Source organism: Dendropsophus ebraccatus, chromosome 1, assembly GCF_027789765.1.
Source record: "Dendropsophus ebraccatus isolate aDenEbr1 chromosome 1, aDenEbr1.pat, whole genome shotgun sequence".
Classification (NCBI taxonomy): Eukaryota; Metazoa; Chordata; class Amphibia; order Anura; family Hylidae; genus Dendropsophus; species Dendropsophus ebraccatus.
This window is the reverse complement of record NC_091454.1, coordinates 10,380,523-10,405,967: the sequence shown is the minus strand read 5'-3', so window position 1 is coordinate 10,405,967 and position 25,445 is coordinate 10,380,523. Positions and strand designations below refer to the sequence as shown.

The 25,445-nt window shown below is 47.6% G+C and overlaps 3 protein-coding genes across 6 annotated transcripts; 2 read left to right on the top strand and 1 right to left on the bottom strand.

Moving 5' to 3' along the window:
- Positions 1 to 707: 707 nt before the first annotated feature.
- Positions 708 to 5,797, top strand: CYREN (cell cycle regulator of NHEJ). 4 transcript variants are annotated; one of them, XM_069966803.1, is made up of 5 exons: positions 708 to 789; positions 3,483 to 3,602; positions 3,705 to 3,780; positions 3,939 to 4,172; positions 5,745 to 5,797. In XM_069966803.1, the coding sequence occupies exons 1-4, from the start codon at positions 779 to 781 to the stop codon at positions 4,137 to 4,139; spliced, it is 408 nt and encodes a 135-aa protein (XP_069822904.1). In that variant the 5' UTR covers positions 708 to 778; the 3' UTR covers positions 4,140 to 4,172; positions 5,745 to 5,797. The 4 variants fall into 4 exon arrangements, with proteins under 4 accessions (XP_069822904.1, XP_069822912.1, XP_069822896.1 ...); XM_069966811.1 differs by lacking the exon at positions 5,745 to 5,797 and having other exon boundaries at positions 708 to 761; positions 3,939 to 4,201; XM_069966795.1 differs by lacking the exon at positions 5,745 to 5,797 and having other exon boundaries at positions 3,939 to 4,201.
- A 420-nt stretch (positions 5,798 to 6,217) lies between these two features.
- Positions 6,218 to 7,552, top strand: LOC138773261 (E3 ubiquitin/ISG15 ligase TRIM25-like). The gene has a single exon (XM_069954101.1). The coding sequence runs from the start codon at positions 6,311 to 6,313 to the stop codon at positions 7,550 to 7,552; it is 1,242 nt and encodes a 413-aa protein (XP_069810202.1). The 5' UTR covers positions 6,218 to 6,310.
- An 8,674-nt stretch (positions 7,553 to 16,226) lies between these two features.
- On the bottom strand, positions 16,227 to 23,224 carry TMEM140 (transmembrane protein 140). Its single transcript, XM_069951931.1, has 3 exons — positions 23,086 to 23,224; positions 18,635 to 18,695; positions 16,227 to 18,049 (listed from the first exon to the last, which is right to left on the bottom strand). Exons 1-3 carry the CDS (start codon positions 23,206 to 23,208, stop codon positions 17,421 to 17,423), a joined length of 813 nt encoding a protein of 270 aa, XP_069808032.1. The 5' UTR covers positions 23,209 to 23,224; the 3' UTR covers positions 16,227 to 17,420.
- Between the last annotated feature and the right edge of the window lie 2,221 nt (positions 23,225 to 25,445).

Sequence of the window (25,445 nt, the reverse complement as noted above, 5' to 3'; positions counted from 1 at the left end):
CTGCTTGCTGTCAGTGAATCTTGCAAAACTACAACTCCCATCATGCCCGGATAGCCGGCATGATGGGAGTTGTAGTTTTGCATCAGGTAGCAAGTTTACCGTTCAGGGTATAGGGAAAGCTGTGTCCCATTTATAAACAGCAGATGGCGCCGACACGGGACCAATCCCAGGATCCAGATCTCTAGACCCCTCAGTGACTCATCTCAGGATCGGAGCAGACGCCATCATGGCCGCCGCTGCCGCACATTCCAGCCCTGACCGCCGCTCATCAGTATTATTATTATTATTACTGTATTACTCTAATAAAACCAGACGTAGCGTTCTCCTCTGCAGCCGCGGGGACGAGACAATCCTGGCGTCAGCGTCTTCCTTATACACGTCTATAGAAATGGGGGTGATGGCTGAGACCAGTTCCAGAAAAGGGGGGTGGGTGAGATTGGGACATATCCGCCCCAGATATAAAACCGCACAATTATCAGGTGTGAACAGGCACTGGTCCTGTAATAAGAAATAAGGAGTTTAGCATGTACTTTTATAGAGCGCCACCTAGTGGTGGAGTTAGTAACTGCAGCTGAAGATGCCGAACTGGATTATATACTTTTTGCTTTAGCGCTACAGCGCCACCTTGTGCTAGAGAGGAGTAACTGCAGGTGTAGGAGTAACACGTATTAGTGCCCGCCCCCGTGTAGTTTGCTGCTGCATTGTGGGGGATGTAGTTCCGGCTGAATGAGGAAGTCTCGGTAGCAATGTGGGGCTGGAAGGTGGGAGGCTGCGGCTGATGCAGGAAATGTATGGAGGAAATAATACCTAATGTGATGGGGGGATGTGTGTAGGGGTGATGGAGGTTTGGGGGGAGGATGTGATGGGGGGCTGTGCATGTGAGGGGGGGTGTCTGTGTGTGTGCGGATGTGATGGGTGGCGGGGGCTGTGAGTGTGGGGAGGTATGTGTGTGTGTGGATGTGATGGGTGGCGGGGGCTGTGAGTGTGAGGGGGGTATGTGTGTGTGTGTGTGGATGTGATGGGTGGCGGGGCTGTGAGTGTGGGGGGGGGGCTGTGAGTGTGGGGAGGTATGTGTGTGTGCGGATGTGATGGGTGGCGGGGGCTGTGAGTGTGGGGAGGTATGTGTGTGTGCGGATGTGATGGGTGGCGGGGGCTGTGAGTGTGGGGAGGTATGTGTGTGTGCGGATGTGATGGGTGGCGGGGGCTGTGAGTGTGGGGAGGTATGTGTGTGTGCGGATGTGATGGGTGGCGGGGGCTGTGAGTGTGGGGAGGTATGTGTGTGTGCGGATGTGATGGGTGGCGGGGGCTGTGAGTGTGGGGAGATATGTGTGTGTGCGGATGTGATGGGTGGCGGGGGCTGTGAGTGTGGGGGGGTATGTGTGTGTGTGTGTGTGTGTGTGTGTGGATGTGATGGGTGGCGGGGGCTGTGAGTGTGGGGGGGTATGTGTGTGTGTGTGTGTGTGTGTGGATGTGATGGGTGGCGGGGGCTGTGAGTGTGGGGAGGTATGTGTGTGTGCGGATGTGATGGGTGGCGGGGGCTGTGAATGTGAGGGGGGGGTATGTGTGTGTGCGGATGTGATGGGTGGCGGGGGCTGTGAGTGTGGGGAGGTATGTGTGTGTGCGGATGTGATGGGTGGCGGGGGCTGTGAGTGTGGGGAGGTATGTGTGTGTGCGGATGTGATGGGTGGCGGGGGCTGTGAGTGTGGGGAGGTATGTGTGTGTGCGGATGTGATGGGTGGCGGGGGCTGTGAATGTGAGGGGGGGTATGTGTGTGTGTGTGGATGTGATGGGGACACAGTAGTTGTGTATGTGTAGTAATAATTTTTATTTATATAGCGCCAACAGATTCAGTAGGGGGTGCGAGACAAAATGGCAGAGGGGCAAAGTCCTTCGTTTTTTGCATGGTCCGGCCATCTTTATAAATAAGGCAGTGCAGGTAAGGGGGTGAACCTGTCACCAACCAATTCCTGCTACAGGTCTAAGTGCTTAAATTCTTGGTGTGTGTGTGGTTGGGGTTGGTTGAGGGTAGCGGTCAAATTAGGGAACCTGGTTAGGGTGGTATTAGATGGGCCGATTACACAGCCTGATAATCGTTTAAGAAGGGCTGCAGGGACATCGTTACCAATGTCCTTGCAGCCCTTACTTAAACATTATACATTACCTGTCCAGGCTGCAGGGCTCCTCTTGCGGCCTTCTCCCCGGGTCCGCTCGCTCCAGCTTCAGAGTGGCCTGTCTCAGCTGACAGGCTGCTCAGCCAATCACTGGCCGTGGCGGTCCCGACCAGTGATTGGCTGAGCGGCCTGTCAGTTAAGACAGGCCACTCTGAAGCTGGAGCACGCGGGACCCAGGGAGAAGCACAGAGAAAGAGGAGCCCTGCAGCCTGGATAGGTAATGTATATTGTCAGTCGTCGGGCGCGCACTGCTATTACACGTAGCGATGCGCGATCGGCACCCGACAATTATAGGTCAGAACCTATATCAACAATCAGCCAATGAAAACATCAGAAAAGATCATCGGCTGATCGTTGTCTTTATTACACAGAACGATAAACGGCCGAATCGGGCCGATTAATCATGTTGTGTAATAGTACCCTAAGCCTGCTTGAACAGATGTGTTTTGAGGGCATGTTGGAAGCTTTGTGTATTGGAGGTGAGTCTGACAGTCTTGGGTAATGCGTTCCATAGAACTGGTGCAGCTCGGGTGAAGTCCTGGAGACGGGAGTGAGAGATACGGATTAAGGTGGATGTTAGTCTTAAAGCGGCACTATCAGCAGGTTCGGGCCAGTGAACCTGCTGATATGAGCCAGCCGCTCTTTACCTGAGGATTCCCGGGCTGTACGTGTTATTACTTGTATGGCTGCGTTTTCTCCTAATTCCCAATATGCTAATTAGCGTGCTTGGAGCATTTGGGGCGTTCTTCATGCGTCCGAGCGCGCTCATCCCACCTAGCCTGCCCCCTCCCAGCCCACCCACTATGCATATTCATATATACATAGCTAGGCCGCTTGTTACATGCTGCTTCCTGCACATGCGCCATAACAAGCGGCCTAGCTATGTATATATGAATATGCATAGTGGGCGGGCTGGGAGGGGGCAGGCTAGGTGGGATGAGCGCGCTCGGACGCATGAAGAACGCCCCAAATGCTCCGAGCACGCTAATTAGCATATTGGGAATTAGGAGAAAACGCAGCTATACCGGACCTCAAAGGAATTGTACAGCCCGAGAATCCTCAGGTAAGGAGCGTCTGGCTCATATCAGCAGGTTCACTGGCCCGAACCTGCTGATAGTGCCGCTTTAAGTTGTTATAGGAGCGTAAGGCAGGGGTAGGGCAGTAGACAGAGATTAGGGAGGAGATATAGGGAGGTCCAGCACTGTGGAGAGCCTTGTGGGTGAGCAGGGGGATGTAGCGGCCATTGTATGTGGGTAATATATTTGGAAGCCTATTAAAAAAATATTTTTGGGGGATGTTTTAATGTTCTAGTGAAATGGACGATGCTGAGACTAAAGGGAAAAAGCGCGTCCTCCCGTCCTGGATGACAGATGACAACTCGGGGCGCAAGAAGCCGCGTCCCACCGAACCGAGGAAGAAGAAGACACAAGTGTGAGACTCATGTTGGCTCTTAAAGGGGCTCTCCAGTATCATGTGTCGGATCCTTTAAACTGCACTGAGTGAAGTTACATTTGAAATTTCAATGTTGTGCAGGTCGCCCCGGAGGAGAACCGTGTATTGTATGAATGAGAAGGAGCTGGTGGAGTGCGCGCTGGAGGTGCTGGACCAGGTAAGGACTAGGCCGGATGCCCCAAGCATAACGGAGCACTTATAGGCCTGTGTTATGGCCGCAAGTCCTGACCTTCCTTGTATTGTGCCTGTAGAGCCCCTTGTACTCGCCCCCACAAGGATGGAGTCATGTGACCTATACTTTATGCTCTCTTCTAGAATAAAATACAGAGAGACATAGAAACCAAAGCGGAACCGGCAGAATATAAGGAGGACCCCTCCCCGGATACAGACAGTGAGGAGAAGCCTCCGATATCCCCCGTAGCTGAGAAGCCCAGGACTATCCCACCACCCCCTGAAGTCTCTGAGGACTCGGACGACGACCCCTTAAAATACGTCAGGGAGATTTTCTTCAGCTGACGATCTGTGACAAAGACTTTTCTCGTTTTTTATGTAAATAAAGTTTTATTTAATGATAAAAATTTTTGGAATTTTTCCAATTCACGTCAAGACTATTTACAATACGTGTTGTTGTCAGTGGTCAGGTGTATGGACGTTACATAGGTCGTAGGTGTTTGGTGTGTACCTGGAGTTTGAGTGCCCCCTGTAGGTGACTAAAAGTCAACAGCCTGATGCTAGTAGCCGATGATACAGTGCTGCCAGTGATGTTACCACCCCAAGCTTCAGTGCCAAGTGTCCATCCACCTGCCATGCCGTGTTACTGGGCAGCCAGCATGTGCTGTGGATGTCACTGACAGCACATCCAGTCATGGCAACAGGAGACTGACAGCACATCCAGTCATGGCAACAGGAGACTGACAGCACATCCAGTCATGGCAACTGGAGCTGGGATCACTCATTGCGGATTCTGAAGCTCGCATCCGCTTGCGGACTCTAGCAGCCGTGCGCATAGACTCCCATAGGCTTCATTCTATTGTTTGCAAGATTCCGCCGTCTGGCTGAAGAATGAGCGGGTTCAAGAATCTGACAAGACACAGAATGAAGCCTATGGGAGCAGCGGAGATGCGCACGGCCGTCAGATTTCACGAACGGGTGCGAGCTGTGGAATCCTCGACGGGTGTTCCGTAGGGATTCCGTAGTGTGCACATACCCTTAGTCCTCATTCCAATTTTTTTTTTTTCTTCTTCCCAACTTGCTTGCTTGCTTCCTTGTTCCTGGTCTGCTCTTGGTCCTTATTCCTGACCTGCTCCACGTTGTGGTCCTGGCCTGCTCCTGGTTCTCTTTCATGGCTTGCTTCTTGTCCTTGTTCCTGACCTGCTCCTGGTCCTCTTTCCTGGCTTGCTTCTTGTCCTTGGTCCTGGTCTGCTCCTGGTCCTCTTTCCTGATCTGCTTCTTGTCCTTGTTCCTGGTCTGCTCCTTGTCCTTGTTCCTGGTCTGCTCCTTGTCCTTGTTCCTGGTCTGCTCTTGGTCCTCCTTCCTGGCCTGCTCCTTGTCCTTATTCCTGACCTGTTCCTCATCTTGGTCCTGGTCTGCTCCTGGTTTTCTCCTGGTCCTTGTTCCTGGGCCTTACTCCTGACCTGCTTCTGATTCTCGATCCTGGCCCTCATTCTTGGCCTGATCCTGGTCTCTAGCCTTGTCCTACTGGTCTGGAATTGTCCTGCTTCTGGATTCTGCCTTGTCATAGTCTTCTGGTTGGGTCCATATGTCCATGCTTTTGTCCTTTGTCACATCTGGTTGGACTTGTTCCTGTACCGTTATAGCCAGTGTGTCCTGCTGTTTACTGGTGACCATTCTGGGGATTACCTAGGGATCTAGCAAAGTCAACAGCACTTTATGTTCAGGGTGTAAACTACATAATCCTTTAGGCGTTTAGGTTTCAATAACATCCTTTCATACTTATTTTTTGCTCTAAGGTTTTAGAAATATCTTGACTTTGAGATCATACAACCATGACAAAATTGCTTATAGAGAGCAGATCACATTGTTAGGTGTACTTATGCAGCCAAATATTAGAATTCGGTGACTCCTACACATTCCTTGGATTCTTGGTTTATCTGCTTTTAGATGTCCATAGTAACAGCAACGTTCTGTGTGAGAAAAAATGAAAAGAACACTGGATGGATCCAATATAGTTTAATGGAATCTACTAGGATGAAGACTGAACAAATCCTTAAGGTGGCCAGACTCTATCAACTTTTGGCTGAACAATAAGCATCGATCTTCTTATCTGTCGATGAAGATTGAACCAGTTTGGCCAACTTCAAGTCACTACATCAAGTCAACTGTACCTACCTGAGCCGGCAACTATCCCAAAGTCAGACCACGCGGCTCTTATAGGGTGTTTGGAGAGAGGAGTCCCAGCACCTTGTGAAGGAGTCTGATCTCAGGATGAACTCCAATAATGGCAAACAAGATGGGGAAATTGGAGGAAACAAACAACTGACCCATCGGTCCCCGGCAGCGTTCCAAACCTGGAGAACATTGACAGTTCATGTGACTGTATAAAGTCCTAAAACTTTATCCGTGTGGAAATTGCAATAAACTTGATCTGGTTCTAAAGTACATTTGTTATCTAACTTTTTTAATATAACAGATGCTTCCTGGTTCACTTTTAGTAAGGACAGTCCGCCATGGCGTCTGCTGACCTGAGAGACGAGCTGCTCTGTTCCATCTGTCTGAGCCTTTATACAGATCCTGTAACGCTGAGATGTGGACACAACTTCTGCCGGGGATGTATTGATCAGGCTCTGGAAACTCTAGGCCGGTCTGGAGTTTATTATTGTCCTGAGTGTAGAGACATTTTTGAGGAGCGTCCAACACTGATGAGAAATATAACTCTGTGTAACATAGTGGAGAATTTACTCCCCGTCCAACCAGATGAAGAACGGATAAATACCGGGATCTTCTGCACCTACTGCCTGGACTCTCCTGTACTTGCTGTGAAATGCTGCCAGCGCTGTGAGGCTTCTCTGTGTGATAAACACCTGAGAGCTCACAGCAAGTCACCAGAACACGTCTTATCTGAGCCCAGCACTTCCCTGGAGAAGAGGAAATGTTCTGTCCATAAGAAGGTGCTGGAATATTACTGCACTGAGGACGCTGCTTGTATCTGTGTGTCCTGCAGATTGGATGGAGAACATCGGGGACATCAGGTGGAGATGCTGGATGAGGCCTCTGAGAATAAGAAGGAGAAACTGAGAAATGTTCTCCAGAAACTGATGACAAAGAGAGAGGAGACTGAGAAAAGAGTCCGGAGTGTGGAGGAGCGCAGGAGAAAAGCTCAAGAAAAAGCAGCTGGAGAAGCCGAGAGACTCACTGCCCTGTTTACAGACATCAGGGGACGGCTGGACGACCTGGAGAAGAGGGTCCTGAGCGAGATCTCCAGGCAGGAAAAGGAAGAGACCCTGTCACTGTCTGCTCTGATCCAGCAGCTGGAAATAAAGAAGGACGAGCTGTCCAGGAAGATGAGACACATTGAGGAGCTGTGTAACATGGCGGATCCACTGACTGTCTTACAGGAACCAGACACAGGTGACTTGTGTGATCCTGAGGAGAAGGGAGGTGATGGGATTCATGATCTAGACCTGGGTCTCCTCTCAGACATTATTCATACTGGATTACTAGACATTTTGAATAAAGTAAAGGCGAGTCTTCATCTGAATTCGAGAAACCTTGTAAAATGTGTTTATTGTGAAAATTCTCCAGAAAGTAAAGGGCCCCATAATGAATGCTATGTAGAGGCCTCTGTGCCACCGTTCTCCACCTATTCCACCCAACCGAACATGACTGGTTCAGCCAGCGTTTCAGTATTACTCAAGCAGGGGAAAATCCCTAATAGCAGTCGTAAGCATTTCAAAATGTTGCACAAATAGAATGATACAAGTAGAATGGGGTTATAATAATATATTGTAATGTTGAATTATAGTAGAATGAATGAAAGATTTCGAGGGGCGTAAAAAGTCGTCAACATGCACTTGTAGAGGTGTAATGTAATTGAGCGGCAGACTTTGTGGTCAGGCTCAAAGTAGTTGTCCCGAGATAGACATGTATCTTCTATCCACAGGATAAGTTATACGTATCTGGTTGTGGGGGTTTGGCCTTTGGGACCATCATGATTACCAAAAAAGTGGCAGTAGAGCCTATATACTATACTACTACCATACTATCTGACAGAGATAACCAAATTTAACTTTGTACTCCGCCATCTCCATTGGTTCCAAAGAGATTGAATAGAGTGGCAGTGGCTCAAACATAAAACCATTCAAAAATGGGTCATGTAAGCGGTGGGGATCTCAGCAGTTTGATCTCCGCTTGTCTTGTAGATAGGTTAACAAAATAACAAAAATTCAGAATAACAAAATTTGAATGTCGAAAAATAAAATTTGGGGTTAAAATTAAAAAAAAATTATGAAATTTGACCATTTGTTATTGACATTTATTATGATTTGTGTACTAGTGTAATGCTTCTTAAAGGAATTGTCCGCTGTTGGAATTTTCCTTTCATTCATTAGGTTTTGGCCTATAGAAGAGAAGTAATGTTTTTCTTTTTTTTTTAATGCTTTGTTCTTTATTTTTTTTTATTTTCCAAAGATTTTCTGGGGGCGGCCATATTAAAGACACACACTTCTTTATTGTTTTATCTGTATAGACAGAGTAGCAGGGAATATGACAGCTAAATGAACCAGTGTTAATGGACAAAAATACACTAATACAGTCTCTAGTATTACTCCGCCACCACCAACAGTGCCCTGTGAAGCCCCCAAATGTAGTGTCCCAGTACCTGTGCTCCAGCTACCATCCATCAACATGTTGTGTTGTTGTGAACAACCCTTCTCTGCCCAGTGTCTGAAGCTATCTTTGTATATTACATTGGAAACATAGCATACGCTGAGGTGAAACAGAAGCTTAAGGGTTAATATTTGCTCATTCTGTATTGGAGGAATGATGCCTTGGTCACATGTTCCTTTTTTTTTAGAAACTGTTAAAAAGGCCAAGGGAGGAGTGTAGTGTAAACCAGTCCTTTTGAGTCTGGCCTTTGTCAGAGTTACATTGCCGCCAGCTCTCCTCCTAGTGGATGGACTAGTCAGTTATTGGTCCCTGCTTCTAGTCTATAGTGCTGGACTAGAGAGGGTGAAGAGTTGTTCTTGCCTTTTGAATAGAGATGAGCAAACGTCAAGTTTAAGAACTTCTCTGAACCTAAACACTCGGCATTCAACTCCCCGTGTCTGTAAAAGTTGGTTGTCATCCTTGGGAGTCTTGGAAAACATGGATAGAGCCATAGCCATAGGCTCCAGACGCGGGGAGTTAAATCCTGAGTGTTCGGAAGTTGGCCAACCCGAACCCAGACGTAAAGTTTGCTCATCCCTACTCTTAAATGGTGCCTCCTCACATCATCTCGACTCGTATCCTATAATCTACCGCCATATAGTGCCACTTTGGGCACTGGATGCTTAACAATTCTATTCTCGGCAAGATACCTACAGCAGAATCCCGTGGACTGTCAGACAGGTTTAATGTTCCTATAAATAGTTGTATTAGCAGCGAGCGCAGAACAAAGGTCAGAATTTATTTAGACTAGGCGTGGCACGAGGAGTGTCACTTTGGCAGGTACAGTGTTTTCCTTCACACCGTCAGCCATGGCGTCTGCTGTTCTGAGAGACGAGCTGGACTGTTCCATCTGCTTAGACATTTTTAGGGACCCTGTAACCCTGAGATGTGGACACAACTTCTGCCGGGTCTGTATTGGTCGTGTGCTGGATACACAGGTTGGGGCTGGAGTTTATTCCTGTCCTGAATGTAGAGAAGAGTATCAGGACCGGCCTGTGCTGCAGAGGAACGTTACTCTACGTAAAGTAATGGAGAATTTCCTGTTTACTCAACCAACAAGGACAGAAACCGGGATCTGCTGCACTTACTGTGTGGACTCTGCTGTACCGGCTGTGATATCCTGTCTGCTGTGTGAGGCTTCTCTGTGTGATAAACACCTGAGAGCTCACAGCAAGTCACCAGAACACGTCCTGACTGATCCCAACACTTCCCTGGAGAACAAGAAGTGTTCCGTCCATAAGGAACTGTTGGAGTACTACTGCTTTGAGGATGCTGCACCTATCTGCTCCACCTGCTACTTCTTTGGTGGACACAAAAGACACCGGGTGGAGACAGTGGATGAGGCCTCTGCGAATAAGAAAGAGATCCTGAGGAACGTTCTGCAGGAACTGACCACAAAGAGGGAGGAAACGGACAAAAGAGTCCAGAGTCTGCTGGATGACAAAAGAGAAGCGGAAGGTAAAGCGGCTCATATAACCAAAAGAGTCACCGTCTTGTTTACAGACATCAGAAGACAGCTGGACGACCTGGAGGAGAGGGTCCTGAGCGAGATCTCCAGGCAGGAGGAGCAGCTGTCACTGTCAGTCTCAGATCTGATCAAGAACCTGGAGACCAAGACGGAGGAGTTGACCGAGAAGATCCGCCATTTGGAGATGACATACCGTGTACAAGATTCGCTGGATTTCTTAAGAGAACTTGGCAACAGAAATCTATGGCAAGACATGACGGGAGAGGATGTGATGGCGTGTAACGTGTCCGATCTGGACGAAGGTCTGATCTCGGAAACTTTACACAGAGACTTAGAGGATATGGTGTCGGGGGCAAAGAAAATATTTTACGTGAAAAAGAAATCTGACGATTCACCAGATTCCACCAAGATGGCGGCTGGGGAACATGACAGTGCCTCACTCTTTAGCTTTTTGCCAATCCGGCGGTTATTTAATGGTGATACTGAGAAGTGGAATTTATTCCAGACCAGGGAACCACAGAGGGACGATTCGGCTGCGGCACGGCCTGTGGCTCGGGAGCCATTTCTGGTTTTGGATGGTCCCTTTTCTCCATCCAGGCCGGAGAACAAAAACATATTCAGTAATATTCCAGACGTTACTCTGCCGACATGGGGCAACTGGCTAAAAAAATAACATCAGCAAACAGAGAAGCGTGGTGCCAAGTGATCACATACTTGACAAGTCTCCAAGAATTCTTGGGCGGCTCAGAATAGAGGAGGAGTTCCTGGTATCCCGGAATAGTTGCTATGTTTCTCACCTTTCTTCATTCCTGCCGTCCTCTTCACCTCTGACACCGATGCAGTGTCCTGATTCTGGGCCTACAAGGATGTTGTCTGGGTGGCCTCCCAATACTAAAGACTGAATTCTGCTGGATGAGAAAACACAAGGATCTATATTATTTTTGGGGTCTCTATTTAGGGGGTCTGTATGGGTTTAGAAGGTTCGGGTCTGGAACTGGTTTTGATGACCTGGTCCTGGGTCTTGTTATCCCAAGGTTTATTCTCATCATCTATCCGCAGGTTCCCCACCAATTATGAGTGAGGGTGGTATAGTGGTCGGTGGTCTTCGGCAATCCTATATTAAGGTAGAGGAGCTGGGATTGAGCATATAGGATAACGGTCTATTCATTTGGGGGCTAAGGATGCCCATTCTTGTGATCAGTGAGGGTCCCGTGGATAGGCTATACGTTTCAGCTTTCGTTTATTAGGAGGGTCTGGTCTGGGTTTGTTAGTTGATAAGGAAATCAGTCTGGGATCTACATTTATTTAAGGATTTATATACTGATCTGGTGTCTGGATTTGCTTGGTTGATCAGGAGGCCGTATTCGTTTACGGGATCTGGTGTTTGTGCTTGTGGTTTATGGATCTAGTCTGAGGTCTGTTCTTGTATATTGGGTTTGTGTTTATTTAGGGGTCTGTATTTGTATCTTGGTTCTGGTTTAAGCTCTTTTAAGTTTAGTGGGTCTGATCTGGTGTCTGGATTTGCTTGGTTGATCAGGAGTCTGTATTCGTTTACGGGATCTGGGGTCTAGTCTTAGGGCTCTATTACACCAAATAATTATCGGCCATACTTGGCCAATTACCGGCCTTTCCAGACGATAATCGTTTGGTGTAATAGGTCACATTAAGGGGCAACGATCAGCCGACAGATCGTCGTCTTAAAACATGACCTATTACAGTGATAACGATAGCTGTGTTCTGCTGGTCGTCGTTCCGTCTAAGGGTGCATTCCACGTCCGTGTTCCGCGTGGAACACGGAATGTGTGAATCCAGCCTAATAGGAGTGGTGGCAGCAGACCACAGCTATCTTCTATGGGCCTCCCGGATGATCTAAGGCGGTCTGGTCTTGGGTATGGATATAGTGCATATGGTCTGGTGTTTGTATTTGGGTACATGCACACTGTGGAATCCTGGCGGATCACCCTCCGCAGATTCTGCATCTCGCCCCCTCACGCTGGTGGCTGAGTGCATCTCCGCTGGTCCCATAGGCTTCATTCTATGGTTTTCCATATTCCGCCGTCCACCCGAAGAATGAGCAGGTTCATTCTTTTGGCGGACGTCGGAATCTGGAAAACCATAGAATGAAGCCGGTGGAACCAGCGAAGATGCACTCAGCCACCAGCGTAAGGGGGCGAGATGCAGAATCCGCGGAGGGTGATTCCGTTGTGTGGACATACCCTTACCCTTAATTTAATGTGGACCAGATGCGCTATATCCATCTGCATCTCATAGTCCGTTCTATCTAAAAGAGCTCCAGCAGAAGTGTGACCCCAGCTTTAGATGGTCTGGTGTCTGGATTGGTTTAGGGGGTCAGTTCTGATGTCAGGATCTATTAGTTTAGACAGTCTGGTGTTTGTATTTTCAGGGTTCTGGTCGGGGGGGGGGTGTCTGTATTTTTTAGTTTAAAGAGGACCTGTCACCCCCTGTGTGACAGGCTCCCGACTCCCCGCTAGAGCACCTTATACGTACCTGATCGCGCGCCCTCCTGAGATGAGTCCAACTCTCATAGAGAATGACTGGTGAGTCCGAATGAGTGTTGGACTCATCTCAGGAGTGCGCACGCCGGGCTTCGGGCGCTGAAATCTCTGTCACCCGACCTTCTCAAGAAGTGGGACCCGGCGCGATCAGGTAAGTATAAGGTGCTCTAGTGGGGGTCGGGAGCCTGTCACCCCGGCACGGGGGGTGACAGGTTCCCTTTAAAAGATCTGGTGTGAATTTAGGGGTTAAGGGTCTGTGATAGTGTAGGGATTCTGGATTTAGTTTAGATGATCTGATGTCTGTACTTGTTCAGGGTTCTGTTCTGGTGTCTGTATTTGTTTAAAGGGGTTAGAAAAACATGGTCGCTTTCTTCCAGAAACAGCACTGCTCTTGTCCTCACTTTGGGTGTGGGGGTTTTGCATTTCCATTGAAGTGAATGAAGCTTAATTGTAATACCACACACAACCTGAGGACAGGGGTGGCGCTGTTTTTGCAAGAAAGTAGCTGTGCTTTTTCTCATCCTGGATAACCTGGTGTCTGGATCTATTCCTTTAAAGAATCTAGTGTCTGTATTTTTTAGGGTTCTCATGGGTTAAAGTCTGTATTTAATAGTTTAGATCTGGTGTCAGTTTGTGGTCTGTTTTAGAACGGTGGGAGGTGTCTGGATTTATTTTAGATGGTCTGGTGAATATTTGTTTAGGGGGTCTGCTCTGGTGTCTGGATTGGTTAAGGGCGTCAGTTCTGATGTTGGGATCTATTAGTTTAGACATTCTGGTGTTTGTATTTTCAGGGTTCTGGTCGAGGGGGGGGGGGGTCTGTATTTATTAGTTTAAAAGATTTGGTGTGAATTTAGAGAGTCTGGTGTATGGATTTTTTAGAGGTTAAGGGTCTGTGTTAGTGTAGGGATTCTGGATTTATTTTAGATGATCTGGTGAATATTTGTTTAGGGGGTCTGCTCTGATGTTTGGATCTATTACTTTTAGAGATTTTGAATTTAAAGGTTCCGGGCAGGCTCTTTATTTATTAATTTAGAGGATCTGGTATCAGTATTTGTTTAGAGGTCTGGTCTTGGGCCTGGACTTAAGGCTCTATTACACTAAGCGATTATCGGCCGTATTTGCTGCTGTCGCTCCGTATAACAGGAGTGGTGGCAGCAGACCACCGCTATCTCTTATGGGCTTCCTGGACAATCTAAAGATCGTCCGGTGAGCCCATAGGAGATAGCAGCGGTCTGGGGCCCATAGGAGATTAGTACAGGGGTCGGGTCTGGTCTGGGGCCTGGATCTATGAGTTTATAAAGGTCTGGTTGAAGATCTATGAGAGGTTCTGGTCTCTGTAGTATAAGGTCTTGTCTGGAGCCTGAATCATTAGTATTAGTATTAGTACAGGGGGTGGTCTGGGCCTGGATTTATGAGTTTGGAGGCTCTGGTCTGGGGCCTGGATCTATGAGTTTACCGGGTCTGGCGTTTGTATTAGTACAGGGGCTGGATTTATGAGTTTAGAGTGTCTTGTCTCTATATTAGTACAGGGTCTGGTCTGGGGCCTGGATCTATGAGTTTAGAGGGTCTGGTTTCTGTATTAGTACAGGGTCTGGTCTGGGGCCTGGATCTATGAGTTTAGAGGGTCTGGTCTCTGTATTAGTACAGGGTCTGGTCTGGGGCCTAGATCTATGAGTTTAGAGGGTCTGGTCTCTGTATTAGTACAGGGTCTGGCCTGGGGCCTAGATCTATGAGTTTAGAGTGTCTGGTCTCTGTATTAGTACAGGGTCTGGCCTGGGGCCTAGATCTATGAGTTTAGAGTGTCTGGTCTCTATATTAGTACAGGGTCTGGCCTGGGGCCTAGATCTATGAGTTTAGAGGGTCTGGTCTCTATATTAGTACAGGGTCTGGTCTGGGGCCTGGATCTATGAGTTTAGAGGGTCTGGTTTCTGTATTAGTACAGGGTCTGGTCTGGGGCCTGGATCTATGAGTTTAGAGGGTCTGGTCTCTATATTAGTACAGGGTCTGGCCTGGGGCCTAGATCTATGAGTTTAGAGGGTCTGGTCTCTATATTAGTACAGGGTCTGGTCTGGGGCCTGGATCTATGAGTTTAGAGGGTCTGGTCTCTGTATTAGTATAGGGTCTGGTCTGGGGTCTGTGTTAGTTATGGGTATGATGGTCATCTACACTATCGGCCATTAGATGCTTTAGATTTGGGCTCCATCTCAATGTTAATTATTTCATTGCTCCTCTGAATCTCCCCGCCATCACTTCCGGCAGGTGCACTATAAAGGTATAACACCTGCTCAGCCCTAATAGCAAACAGTGTCACCTGCCACACAGGACTAGGGGAGGACTGTATTCCTGAGACTCATATAAAGTAACAGGCCGATAATAACTCATACACCAGGCCGTCATTATCATACCTGTCCTTATTACTCATGGCAACCAATCACAGTTCAGAGTCTAATTCCTAAAATATTTAGAAACAACATAAGCTGCATTGTGATTGGTCACTTTGAGAAGCAGGCTTAGTGCAAGGCCTGAAGGGGCGGAGCATGAGGGATTATGGGGGTCTCTGGAGTCCTGTGTCATGCCCCGCCCCTCGGTATTGTTTGGAATGTTCTATACGTCATTAAAAATATTAGTATTTTTCAATCATTTAAAATTTTCTAGATTTAATCTAGATTTTTGCCATGTGATACTGGGATATAATGGTGTAATACTGGGAGATAATGGTGTGAACTGGTCTTATTAGCTCTTCTCAAATGAATCACTCAATCTTATGTTAATAAACAGTACCCATTACTTCTAGATCCTAGTGTTTGAGTTTCTCACCATTTTCAAGATCTCTGCTTGCTTGCACATAATGTCAGTAGACCAATCACTGGAAAGAGCAGGGAAGCACATGGCTAAGCGCTTTTCTCTTTGCTCTCAGTGTGATGGTCCCAAAAACTTAAAGGGGTACTACATCGAAACATTTTTTTTTTTTTTCAAATCAACTGGTTTCAGAAAGTTACATAAAATTTGTAATTTACTTATATTGAAAAATCTGCCATTTTCCAGTACTTATCAGCTGCTGTATGTCCTGCAGGAAGTGGTGTGTTCTTTTTCTTCCAGTCTGACACAGTACTCTCTGCTGCCACCTCTGTCCATGTTAGGAACTGTCCAGAGCAGCAGCAAATCCCCACAGAAAACCTCTCCTGCTCTGGACAGTTCCTGACATGGACAGAGGTGGCAGCAGAGAGCACTGTGTCAGACTGGAGAGAATACACCACTTCCTGCAGGACATACAGCAGCTGATAAGTACTGGAAGATTGGAGATCTTTAAATAGAAGTAAATGACAAATATATATAACTTTCTGAGACCAGTTGATTTAAAGAAAAAGAGTACCCCTTTAATATGGGAGAGAATGTGTTCTAGTGAGTCAGGGTTGGGTCTAAACACTATAACACTTTAAAAGCAACAGTTTATGGGGCTGAGCTGCAATACCGCACCCAACCTGTAGACAGATGTGGCGCTGTTTTAGAAGGGTTATCTGATCCTGGACATGGCCTTTAAGAGACTCGATTTCTTGTACAACTAGTACACAAGCGGCATCAGATATTGTAAACATTATATATATATATATATATATATATATATATATATTTACATATAATTATTAGAAATTACAAATTTAAGTGCAAAATAGTTTTATTTAAATATATATATATATATATATATATATATATATATATATATATATATACATAATACTTTCCAAGCTATATATAAAACACTAGCAAAACACTTAAAGGGGATGTTCACAGTCTGGATGAATTAAAAATAGTGATGTCAGTAGTCACGTGAGCACATTGTCCAATAGGAATTCAATGAACGTTATTTAACTTATATACAGACACAGGTTTACATTAGGGCCCAATGTCTAGGTAGATTACCAGGTGGTGGCCCCTAAGTGAATACAGTGGAACGGACTCCTGAACCATTATAACGTCTATATATACAGTTAGGGGCATTTCTCGTAATTTTTTTGGGTGGGTGGGAGGTTCTGGCAAGGCCTTAGGGGTGTGCGATCTAAGGAGTTGGACAGAGTATATCCCCTTTCCTGCTGAAAGAGAAGCAAGCTAGATGGCTCCGCCCCCGAGGAGCACCCTGAATATATTTTAGACATGTCTGTTTTTAATAACGTTCGTTTATACAGTTATAAGTTATGGGGGTGTTCCTGCCAAGGTTTGCTGAAAGAGATAGCTCCGCCCCTGAAGAGTACCCTCAATATATTTTAGACATGTCTGTCTCATGTATACAGCTATAATTTTTGGGGCTGTTCCTGCCATGGTTTGCTGAAGATAGCTTTGCCCCTGAGGAGCACCCTCAATATATTTTAGGCATGTCTGTCTCATATATACAGTTTTAAGTTTCGGGGGTGTTCCTGCCAAGGTTTGCTGTAAGAGATAGCTCCGCCCCTGAGGAGCACCCTCAAGAGATCCTATTTTTGTGGCACAATTGCATACGTCTAACCACCTCTGAGGTTCATTGGGAAGAACAGTCAGTGAACAGTCTGCAACCATATGGCTCTGTATACGCCTATGGTACACTACAGAGTGAAATATAGTGTTTGGGCACTATATAGTGTGCCACATGGAGACATTCTAATACAAACTTCTTGATAAATTTTACAAAAGAGACTGAAATGCTGTCTATAAAGTGCAATACAAAGTCAAGAGCAGGTAGCCAGGCACAGGGCACAACTCTCAGTCTTCCATGCTCCTCCACCCTCTGTCTGTATCATGGAGACGTCCTCTCCTTTATAGCTCAGAAAGTCCGGTGACCACTCCAGGGTATGCTGGTACATGTATTGGAAAGGTGGTCACCCAGACAGACAGTAAGGTGGTTACTAGGCAACAGGAAGAAGATTGTGCCAAGTTCTACTCCAGTGCAGTCCTGTCCTAGGCCACCAGGAAGGAGAGGTCCTCAGAGGCGTGGCCCCCGGATTTAGATGATGACATCACATTGTTGAGTCTTATGTACCAACTTATGAGACAAGACTGGAGAGACAACCCACTGATGGCCACCAGCAAAGCCAAGAAATTGGGGGTAACATGGGAAAGATCAAACTGGTCCCAGGTAAGGATGAGGTGGGTGGCTGTCCCTAAGAGAAGTCCCACCAGGCTAAAGATGTTTAGGCCCAGTTGATATCTCCACACGGCCTCATCCTTGAGCCATTGAGCCAACGCCAAGGTGGTGAGGCCCATGACAACGATGACCAGCGAAGAGTACGTCAAGATGAGGGACACGGTGAATCCATGGGGGATGGCTATTCCGGTTACGTGCAGGTCCTCAAACCGGGTGAAACAGTGACAGTCATCACCGGCGGTCGTGTTGTAGAAACAGTAGCTGTAAAAACCAATCGTTTTGCAACCATTGACCAGAATGTTCCCACCTCCGAGGATCAAGGCGTAAACTAGGAGAAGGCAGATCAGGCTCTGAACCAAGATGATGGTGTATCCCAGACACGGAAGGCTTAGACACGTCTTCCTACATCCGACCATCCTGTCCTTCTGAGAAGGTCCAAACTCTGCGGGGAGAGAAGATTCATTAACAATACTTCTACTTTATCCTGCTCCACATTATAGAGTCCCAGTAATATCTGCCAGGATGCAATAACACAGTGTGACCACCAGAGGGCAGCAAAGAGACATGAGATCACATAGACTCAGCTAGAGAATTCTGATTGCAGCTCTTGATGTGACTGAATTATAAAACATGATGTACAGCAGAGTCGCCAAAATTGTTGCAGAGATGTAGCAGAGCTGAGTTTGTCTGTGCAAATAATCTACGATTTTACATACAACCTGCGACACTATCGATAAATATATGACAGTGCATATGAAACAAGCAAATAGCAAACTTAACTCTGCTAAATGCAGCAGAGCTGAGATTGTCATTTGTATGTTCTGTACCCAGAGATAACACAGCCCGGTGGAAAACTACAGCAGATCCCTGTCTGTCACATGAGATGCACTCAGCTCTGCTACGCGGTGCGGCTCTCCCTTTCGGTTTCTTGGAAAAAGATCACTGTAAGTTGTTGTTGACGATTTCCAAGAAAGCGAAACCCGTAATGACTCACAGCGTGACATGTGATTTGCACAGGACTGCTTGCCTGAATGTATGAGATGTCGCTCAGCGCCACAAGACGTCTCCAGAGTCACCGGGGAAGAGACCTGGGGAGGAAAGAGTCAATGTTAACTGTTTCATCACCGGAGAGGATGGAAAAACACTGAGAATACACAGCGCCAAGAAGAAACATAACACAGGGTCTACATGTACTGAGACACTATGCCCCCCACTATGTGTACCCTGACCTCCTGTGCCCCTCACTATGTGTACCCTGACCTCCTGTGCCCCTCACTATGTGTACCCTGACCTCCTGTGCCCCTCACTATGTGTACCCTGACCTCCTGTGCCCCCCACTATGTGTACCCTGACCTCCTGTGCCCCCCACTATGTGTACCCTGACCTCCTGTGCCCCTCACTATATGTACCCTGACCTCCTGTGCCCCCCCCTATGTGTACCCTGAGCTCCTGTGCCCCTCACTATGTGTACCCTGACCTCCTGTGCCCCTCACTACGTGTACCCTGAGCTCCTGTGCCCCTCACTATGTGTACCCTGACCTCCTGTGCTCCCACTATGTGTACCCGGACCTCCTGTGCCCCCCACTATGTGTACCCTGACCTCCTGTGCCCCCCACTATGTGTACCCTGACCTCCTGTGCCCCCCACTATGTGTACCCTTACCTCCTGTGCCCCTCACTATGTGTACCCTGACCTCCTGTGCCCCTCACTATGTGTACCCTGACCTCCTGTGCCCCTCACTATGTGTACCCCGACCTCCTGTGCCCCTCACTATGTGTACCCTGACCTCCTGTGCCCCCCACTATGTGTACCCTTACCTCCTGTGCCCCTCACTATGTGTACCCGGACCTCCTGTGCCCCTCGCTATATGTACCCTGACCTCCTGTGCCCCTCACTATGTACCCTGATCTCCTGTGCCCCTCACTATGTGTACCCTGACCTCCTGTGCTCCCACTATGTGTACCCTGACCTCCTGTGCCCCCACTATGTGTACCGGGACCTCCTGTGCCCCTCACTATATGTACCCTGACCTCCTGTGCCCCTCACTATGTGTACCCTGACCTCCTGTGCCCCTCACTATATGTACCCTGACCCCCTGTGCCCCTCACTATGTGTACCCTGACCTCCTGTGCCCCTCACTATATGTACCCTGACCTCCTGTGCCCCTCACTATGTGTACCCTGACCTCCTGTGCCCCTCACTATATGTACCCTGACCCCCTGTGCCCCTCACTATGTGTACCCTGACCTCCTGTGCCCCTCACTATGTGTACCCTGACCTCCTGTGGCCCCTCAATGACTCTGCACAAAGTAAAGACGTATGACCTTCACTAACAAGATGACCTCCTGTGGCCCCTCACTACAGTATACAGTCACCTGTGGCCCCTAACTACAGTATTCAGTCACCTGTGGCCCCTCAGTCTATGGTCTCCTGTGGCCCCTCACTACACTATATAGTCACTTGTGGCCCCTCACTACAGTATACAGTCACCTGTGGCCCCTCACTACACTATATAGTCACCTGTGGCCCCTCACTACACCATATAGTCTCCTGTGGCCCCTCAGCCTAAGGTCTCCTGTGCCCCCCTTACAAGATGTTATTCTTCAGCTTGTTTACCTCTCAGTCTTTGGTCTCCTGTGGCCCCTCAGTCTTCGGTTTCCCGTGGCCCCTCAGTCTTTGGTCTCCTGTGGCCCCTCAGTCTATGGTCTCCCGTGGCCCCTAAGTCTATGGTCTCTGTGGCCCCTCAGTCTACGGTCCCCCATGGCCCCTCAGTCTATGTCCCCGTGGCCCCTAAGTCTATGGTCCCTGTGGCCCCTAAGTCTACGGTCCCCCATGGCCCCTCAGTCTATGTCCCCCGTGGCCCCTCAGTCTATGGTCTCCTGTGGCCCCTCAGTCTATGGTCTCCTGTGGCCCCTCAGTCTATGGTCTCCCGTGGCCCCTCAGTCTACGGTCCTCCATGGCCCCTCAGTCTATGTCCCCCGTGGCCCCTCAGTCTACAGTCTCCCATGGCCCCCCAGTCTATGGTCCTCTGTGGCCCCTCAGTCTATGGTCCCCCGTGGCCCCTCAATCTATGATCTTCTGTGGCCCCTCACTCTATGTCCCCCGTGGCCCCTCAGTCTATTGTCTCCTGTTGCCCCTTAGTCTATGGTCTCCTGTGGCCCCTCAGTCTATGTCCGCTGTGGCCCCTCACTCTATGTCCCCTGTGGCCCCTCAGTCTATGGTCTCCTGTGGCCCCCAGTCCATGTCCGCTGTGGCCCCCCGCACAGGATGTTATTCTGCAGCTTGTTTACCGCTCGGTCTATTCCTAGCAGTGCTGGGGCTGCGGCCGCTCTTGTTGTTCTCGGTGTAGTGTTGCTGTGTTTGCAGTTTTCTGTTCTATCCCAGTGACAGATTCTTGGTGTTTTGCCAGTACCCCCCCCCCCCCTCCTCCCCCCGCCCGGGGCCACAGATCCTTTATGTAACGTCTCACACAGAAACAAGGAAGACACAGATAAGCGGAATCACAGATACACAACCTGCGGCGACCCCATGACTTGGCAGAGAGCCCTTTAAAAATGGCCGCCTACCTGTGTCACATGTGAACCTCTGCTCTGGAGGGATTAATGGACCTATATATAGGGTTCAAGCACTTGGACCCCCTGACCCTATACTCACAGAGCAACATTAATATGGTGCGCCCCCTGCTGACCCTCAACATTCAGAGTGGCTCCGCACCCCAAATTTAATACACCAGGACTATAATATAAATGTCAATATCAGATTATTGGGGGTCTGACTTCTAGTGGTCTCATGCCTCTTCATTATTAACTGGGCACAGCGCCACTCTTCTGGTAGTGGCCATATGTGGTACTGCACCTCAAGCTGCAATACCAGGCACAACCACTATGAAACGCCTGGCGCTGCACTAGGTAAACAGTGCAGGGAAATACATTGAGGTGATATTTATAGCCAATAGCCACATGTTAAATTTTAAAAATGCATACGTGTGAACGGAGCCTAAGGCATAAAATTCTGTTCTGAATCATTTTATAATATATCAGTAATGGGGGTGAAAGCTTAAAAAAAAAATCCCCGCTATAGTGATTAATGATAAAAAAATTCTTCCTCCCACAGCCACCACTAGGGGGAGCTCCCTGCAGACATACTGGTGCTGGTACTGAAATATAACACAAATATGAAAACACTGAGCCCCCTAGTGGTGACTGCTGGTAAATGCCATAGTTAGATAATGATAAAACAGGGAATGGCGCCCTCTCAGGCAGTCACCTAAACATAACACCACCGCTATATATCTATATATGCTCTGCGTAAAGCTGGATGTAAGACACTGAGGGAACGCCAGTAAAGGGCAAAGTGCAGATGTGTTTTGCATGAAGAGCTGACGCGGGGTGACCGGGGGCAAAGAACCAAGAAGCCAAAGTTCAGATTCCTCCGACAATGTTGTTTAACTTTTAGACGTTTCTGGGCTATACAGTAACCTTGGAAAGTGTATACCGCAACACTGTGCACATCCCTCTGCTATATACAGTCAAGGACTATAGCGCCATCTAGTGCACTGTATTGGTTACCATTTATTTGCCCTTCAGCCTATGTTACTGGTAAGAATTGAGCCCCAAACATGAAGTGGGGTGAAGGGGCTGGCACCATGTGGCGGGTGTTTTACTTATTTTTCCCCTGACTAGGACGGGATCCGATAAGGAGGAGTCATCGTGTTAGATCGTGTTCACTCCTGGATCTGATCCCAGATTGGGCAAGATGAACAAAAAATAGGAAATGTCCGGACACGGAGGGGGAGGGGGAGGGTAGCGGGATTTTTATCTTGCACTTTATATATAATAAAAGCTGCAAAGCAACATAAATCCTATAGAGGGTTCTCTAACCTGCTGCAAAACCTTGGCCGTCAGGGCATGCTGGGACATGTAGTGGAAAACTAATATGTAATATACAATATAAAACCAGGTAAAAGGAATTCTACCGTATATGTCCGTAATCACACAGGTTTTTTTAGTGTATAAAACACCTAAAAATACAGCCGTTTTACGGTCTTTCAATAGGGAACTGCAGATTCCTAATTTTTTTTTTTTTAATAAGAGTACCGAAAAGTACGTAATGCATATTTTTTTAACGTAAAAAAGTAAAAAAAAAACTGGGTTTTCATTAAACGGCAGCAAAAATGCATCAAATAAACAACAACAACAACAGCAACAATAGCAAACAAGCTTAAAATCTTTTCTCTATAGCAAAAAAAAGCACAAAAATGAAAAAAAAAAAACAAAAAAAAACACATGACAATTTGAGGCTTTTTGTGTATTTTTGCGCCATACACACACACACACGCATATATATATATATATATATATATATATATATATATATATATATATATAATCTACAACAACAACAACATATAAAACAAATACAATGATGTAGTAAAATCCCTTTAAGGGAGTGTTCACTCGATTTTTTCTCTATACTCACCTCCGTATATGATCTGTTCCCGGCTTTGTAGTCAGTAACCGCAGCTATAAACCTGAGCGTGTGAACACAGCCTGAGGAGAGTTGCGGAGAAGTTTGGGAGAACTCTCCGAGTGCAGGAGACATCTGTGGGACTCCGCTGTGCTGTGTGCTATGTTTTGCTTTTCCCAGGTCATGTGACCAGTCAGCTGACTACTTTTCAGACTTGTTTATCAGCAGTTGCCGGATCCTGACCATAAACAGGGGAAACCCTGGGAATAAATGACTTGTCAGATATGGATACAATGCCGTCTCACTGACTAGTAGGGAGTATGTGTTTCCCCTTTAAATAATATTAGTCATTTATTCTAAACTTTCCTTAAAGGGGCTATCCAGGATTACATCTATCCGCTTTCTTCAGAAAAAAAAAAAAAAAAAAAAAGCGAGCTGCAATACCACACACATCCTGAGGACGAGAGGGGCGCTGTTTGTAGAAAAAAGTAGATATGTTTTTCTAACCACTTTGATATCTAGGACAGTCACTGATGTACAAGGATGGGAGTAAAGTGATTGTTAAAGGGGTTTTCAGGGACTAGAAAAACATGGCTGCTTTCTTGTAGAAACAGCGCCCCAATTGTCCTCAGGCTGGGTGCGGTATTACAGACCAGTTCCATTGAAGTGAATACAGCTAGGTGGTAATACAACAAACAGCCTGAGGACAGGGGTGGCGCTGTTGTTGGAAGAAAGCAGGCGTGTTTTTCTAATTCTGAATAACCCTTTATCCCCTGCCTAGCTGTGTCTGCTCCCAGAATCAGGGTGCCCCCTGGGAAGTATGTTATACCCAGCAGCACTGGGGCAGGTTGGGGGGAGGGGGGGTCCTCCTGCCCCTTCATCGGGGGGGGGGGGGGACGACGACACATTATTATCTCACATTCACGAGGAGGAAATATTTTAAATCTTTACATTAACCGCAATAGAAGAAGTTACAGGGACCGTATAATGTCATCAGTCATATTACATCCGGAGAAGTGTTGTGTGGGGAAGCTTAAAGGGGGTTTCCACCCATATAATACTGATAGCGTTTCCTCAGGGTATCCAATATGACAAAACAAACAACATGAATGGTATCAGTGCTGTAAGGGACTGGAGTATTGTTCTATGCAAGTACACAGGGCAATGCTGCAGAACATCGCACCACCCCGCTCCATCACCTTACACCACACCGCTCCATCACCTTACATACTGCTCCATCACCTTACACCACATCGCTCCATCAGCTTACACACCGCTCCATCACCTTACACACCGCTCCATCACCTTACACACCGCTCCATCACCTTACACATCGCTCCATCACCTTACACCACACCGCTCCATCACCTTACACATCGCTCCATCACCTTACACACCGCTCCATCACCTTACACATCGCTCCATCACCTTACACACCGCTCCATCACCTTACACCACACCGCTCCATCACCTTACACCACACCGCTCCATCACCTTACACACCGCTCCATCACCTTACACACCGCTCCATCACCTTACACACCGCTCCATCACCTTACACAGCTCCATCACCTTACACCACATCGCTCCATCAGCTTAGGAGTAATATGTAGGGAAGGTTCTTTGCCTCCTCTGATGCCTGCGGATGGATGTTTGGACGGTAGGGCTTATGTATACAAGTTCATTCCTCCATGGCAGCTGTTTCTGCTAAGGCAGGAGACTGTCAGCAGTGCAATGTACCAAGCCTCCATATGCTACCTGAGCCTCTATATACCGCACAATAGGGCAGGTTGTAGGTAGGGCAGGTGGTATATAGGGCAGGTTGTAGGTAGGGCAGGAGGTATATAGGGCAAGTTGTATTTAGGGCAAGTTGTAGGTAGGGAAGGTGGTATATAGGGGAGATTGTAGGTAGGGCAGGTTGTAGATAGGGCAGGTTATAGGGAGGGCAGGTTGTAGATCGGGAAGGTTGTATATAGGGCTGGTTGTGGTGAGGGCAGGTTGTAGGGAGGGCAGGTTGTAGATTGGGCAAGTTGTAGGTATGGCAGGTTGTAGATCGGGAAGGTTGTAGGGAGGGCAGGTTGTATATAGGGCAGGTTATAGGGAGGGTAGGTTGTATATAGGGCAGGTTATAGGGAGGGTAGGTTGTATATAGGGCAGGTTATAGGGAGGGTAGGTTGTATATAGGGCAGGTCATAGGGAGGGTAGGTTGTATATAGGGCAGGTTATAGGGAGGGTAGGTTGTATATAGGGCAGGTTATAGGGAGGGTAGGTTGTATATAGGGCAGGTTATAGGGAGGGTAGGTTGTATATAGGGCAGGTTATAGGGAGGGTAGGTTGTATATAGGGCAGGTTGCTCTTTCCCTGCAGTTGAA

Coding starts and splice junctions, on each gene's coding strand:
- CYREN (XM_069966803.1), top strand. Junction 3,603..3,704: donor AGGAAGAAGAAGACACAAGT/GTGAGACTCATG, acceptor AATGTTGTGCAG/GTCGCCCCGGAGGAGAACCG. Junction 3,781..3,938: donor CGCTGGAGGTGCTGGACCAG/GTAAGGACTAGG, acceptor GCTCTCTTCTAG/AATAAAATACAGAGAGACAT.
- LOC138773261 (XM_069954101.1), top strand. CDS start 6,311: ATGGCGTCTGCTGACCTGAGAGACGAGCTGCTCTGTTCCATCTGTCTG.
- TMEM140 (XM_069951931.1), bottom strand. CDS start 23,208: ATGTCTCCTGCACTCGGAGAGTTCTCCCAAACTTCTCCGCAACTCTCC. Junction 18,696..23,085: donor GGAACAGATCATATACGGAG/GTGAGTATAGAG, acceptor TTTCCTCCCCAG/GTCTCTTCCCCGGTGACTCT. Junction 18,050..18,634: donor GCGACATCTCATACATTCAG/GCAAGCAGTCCT, acceptor CTCTCCCCGCAG/AGTTTGGACCTTCTCAGAAG.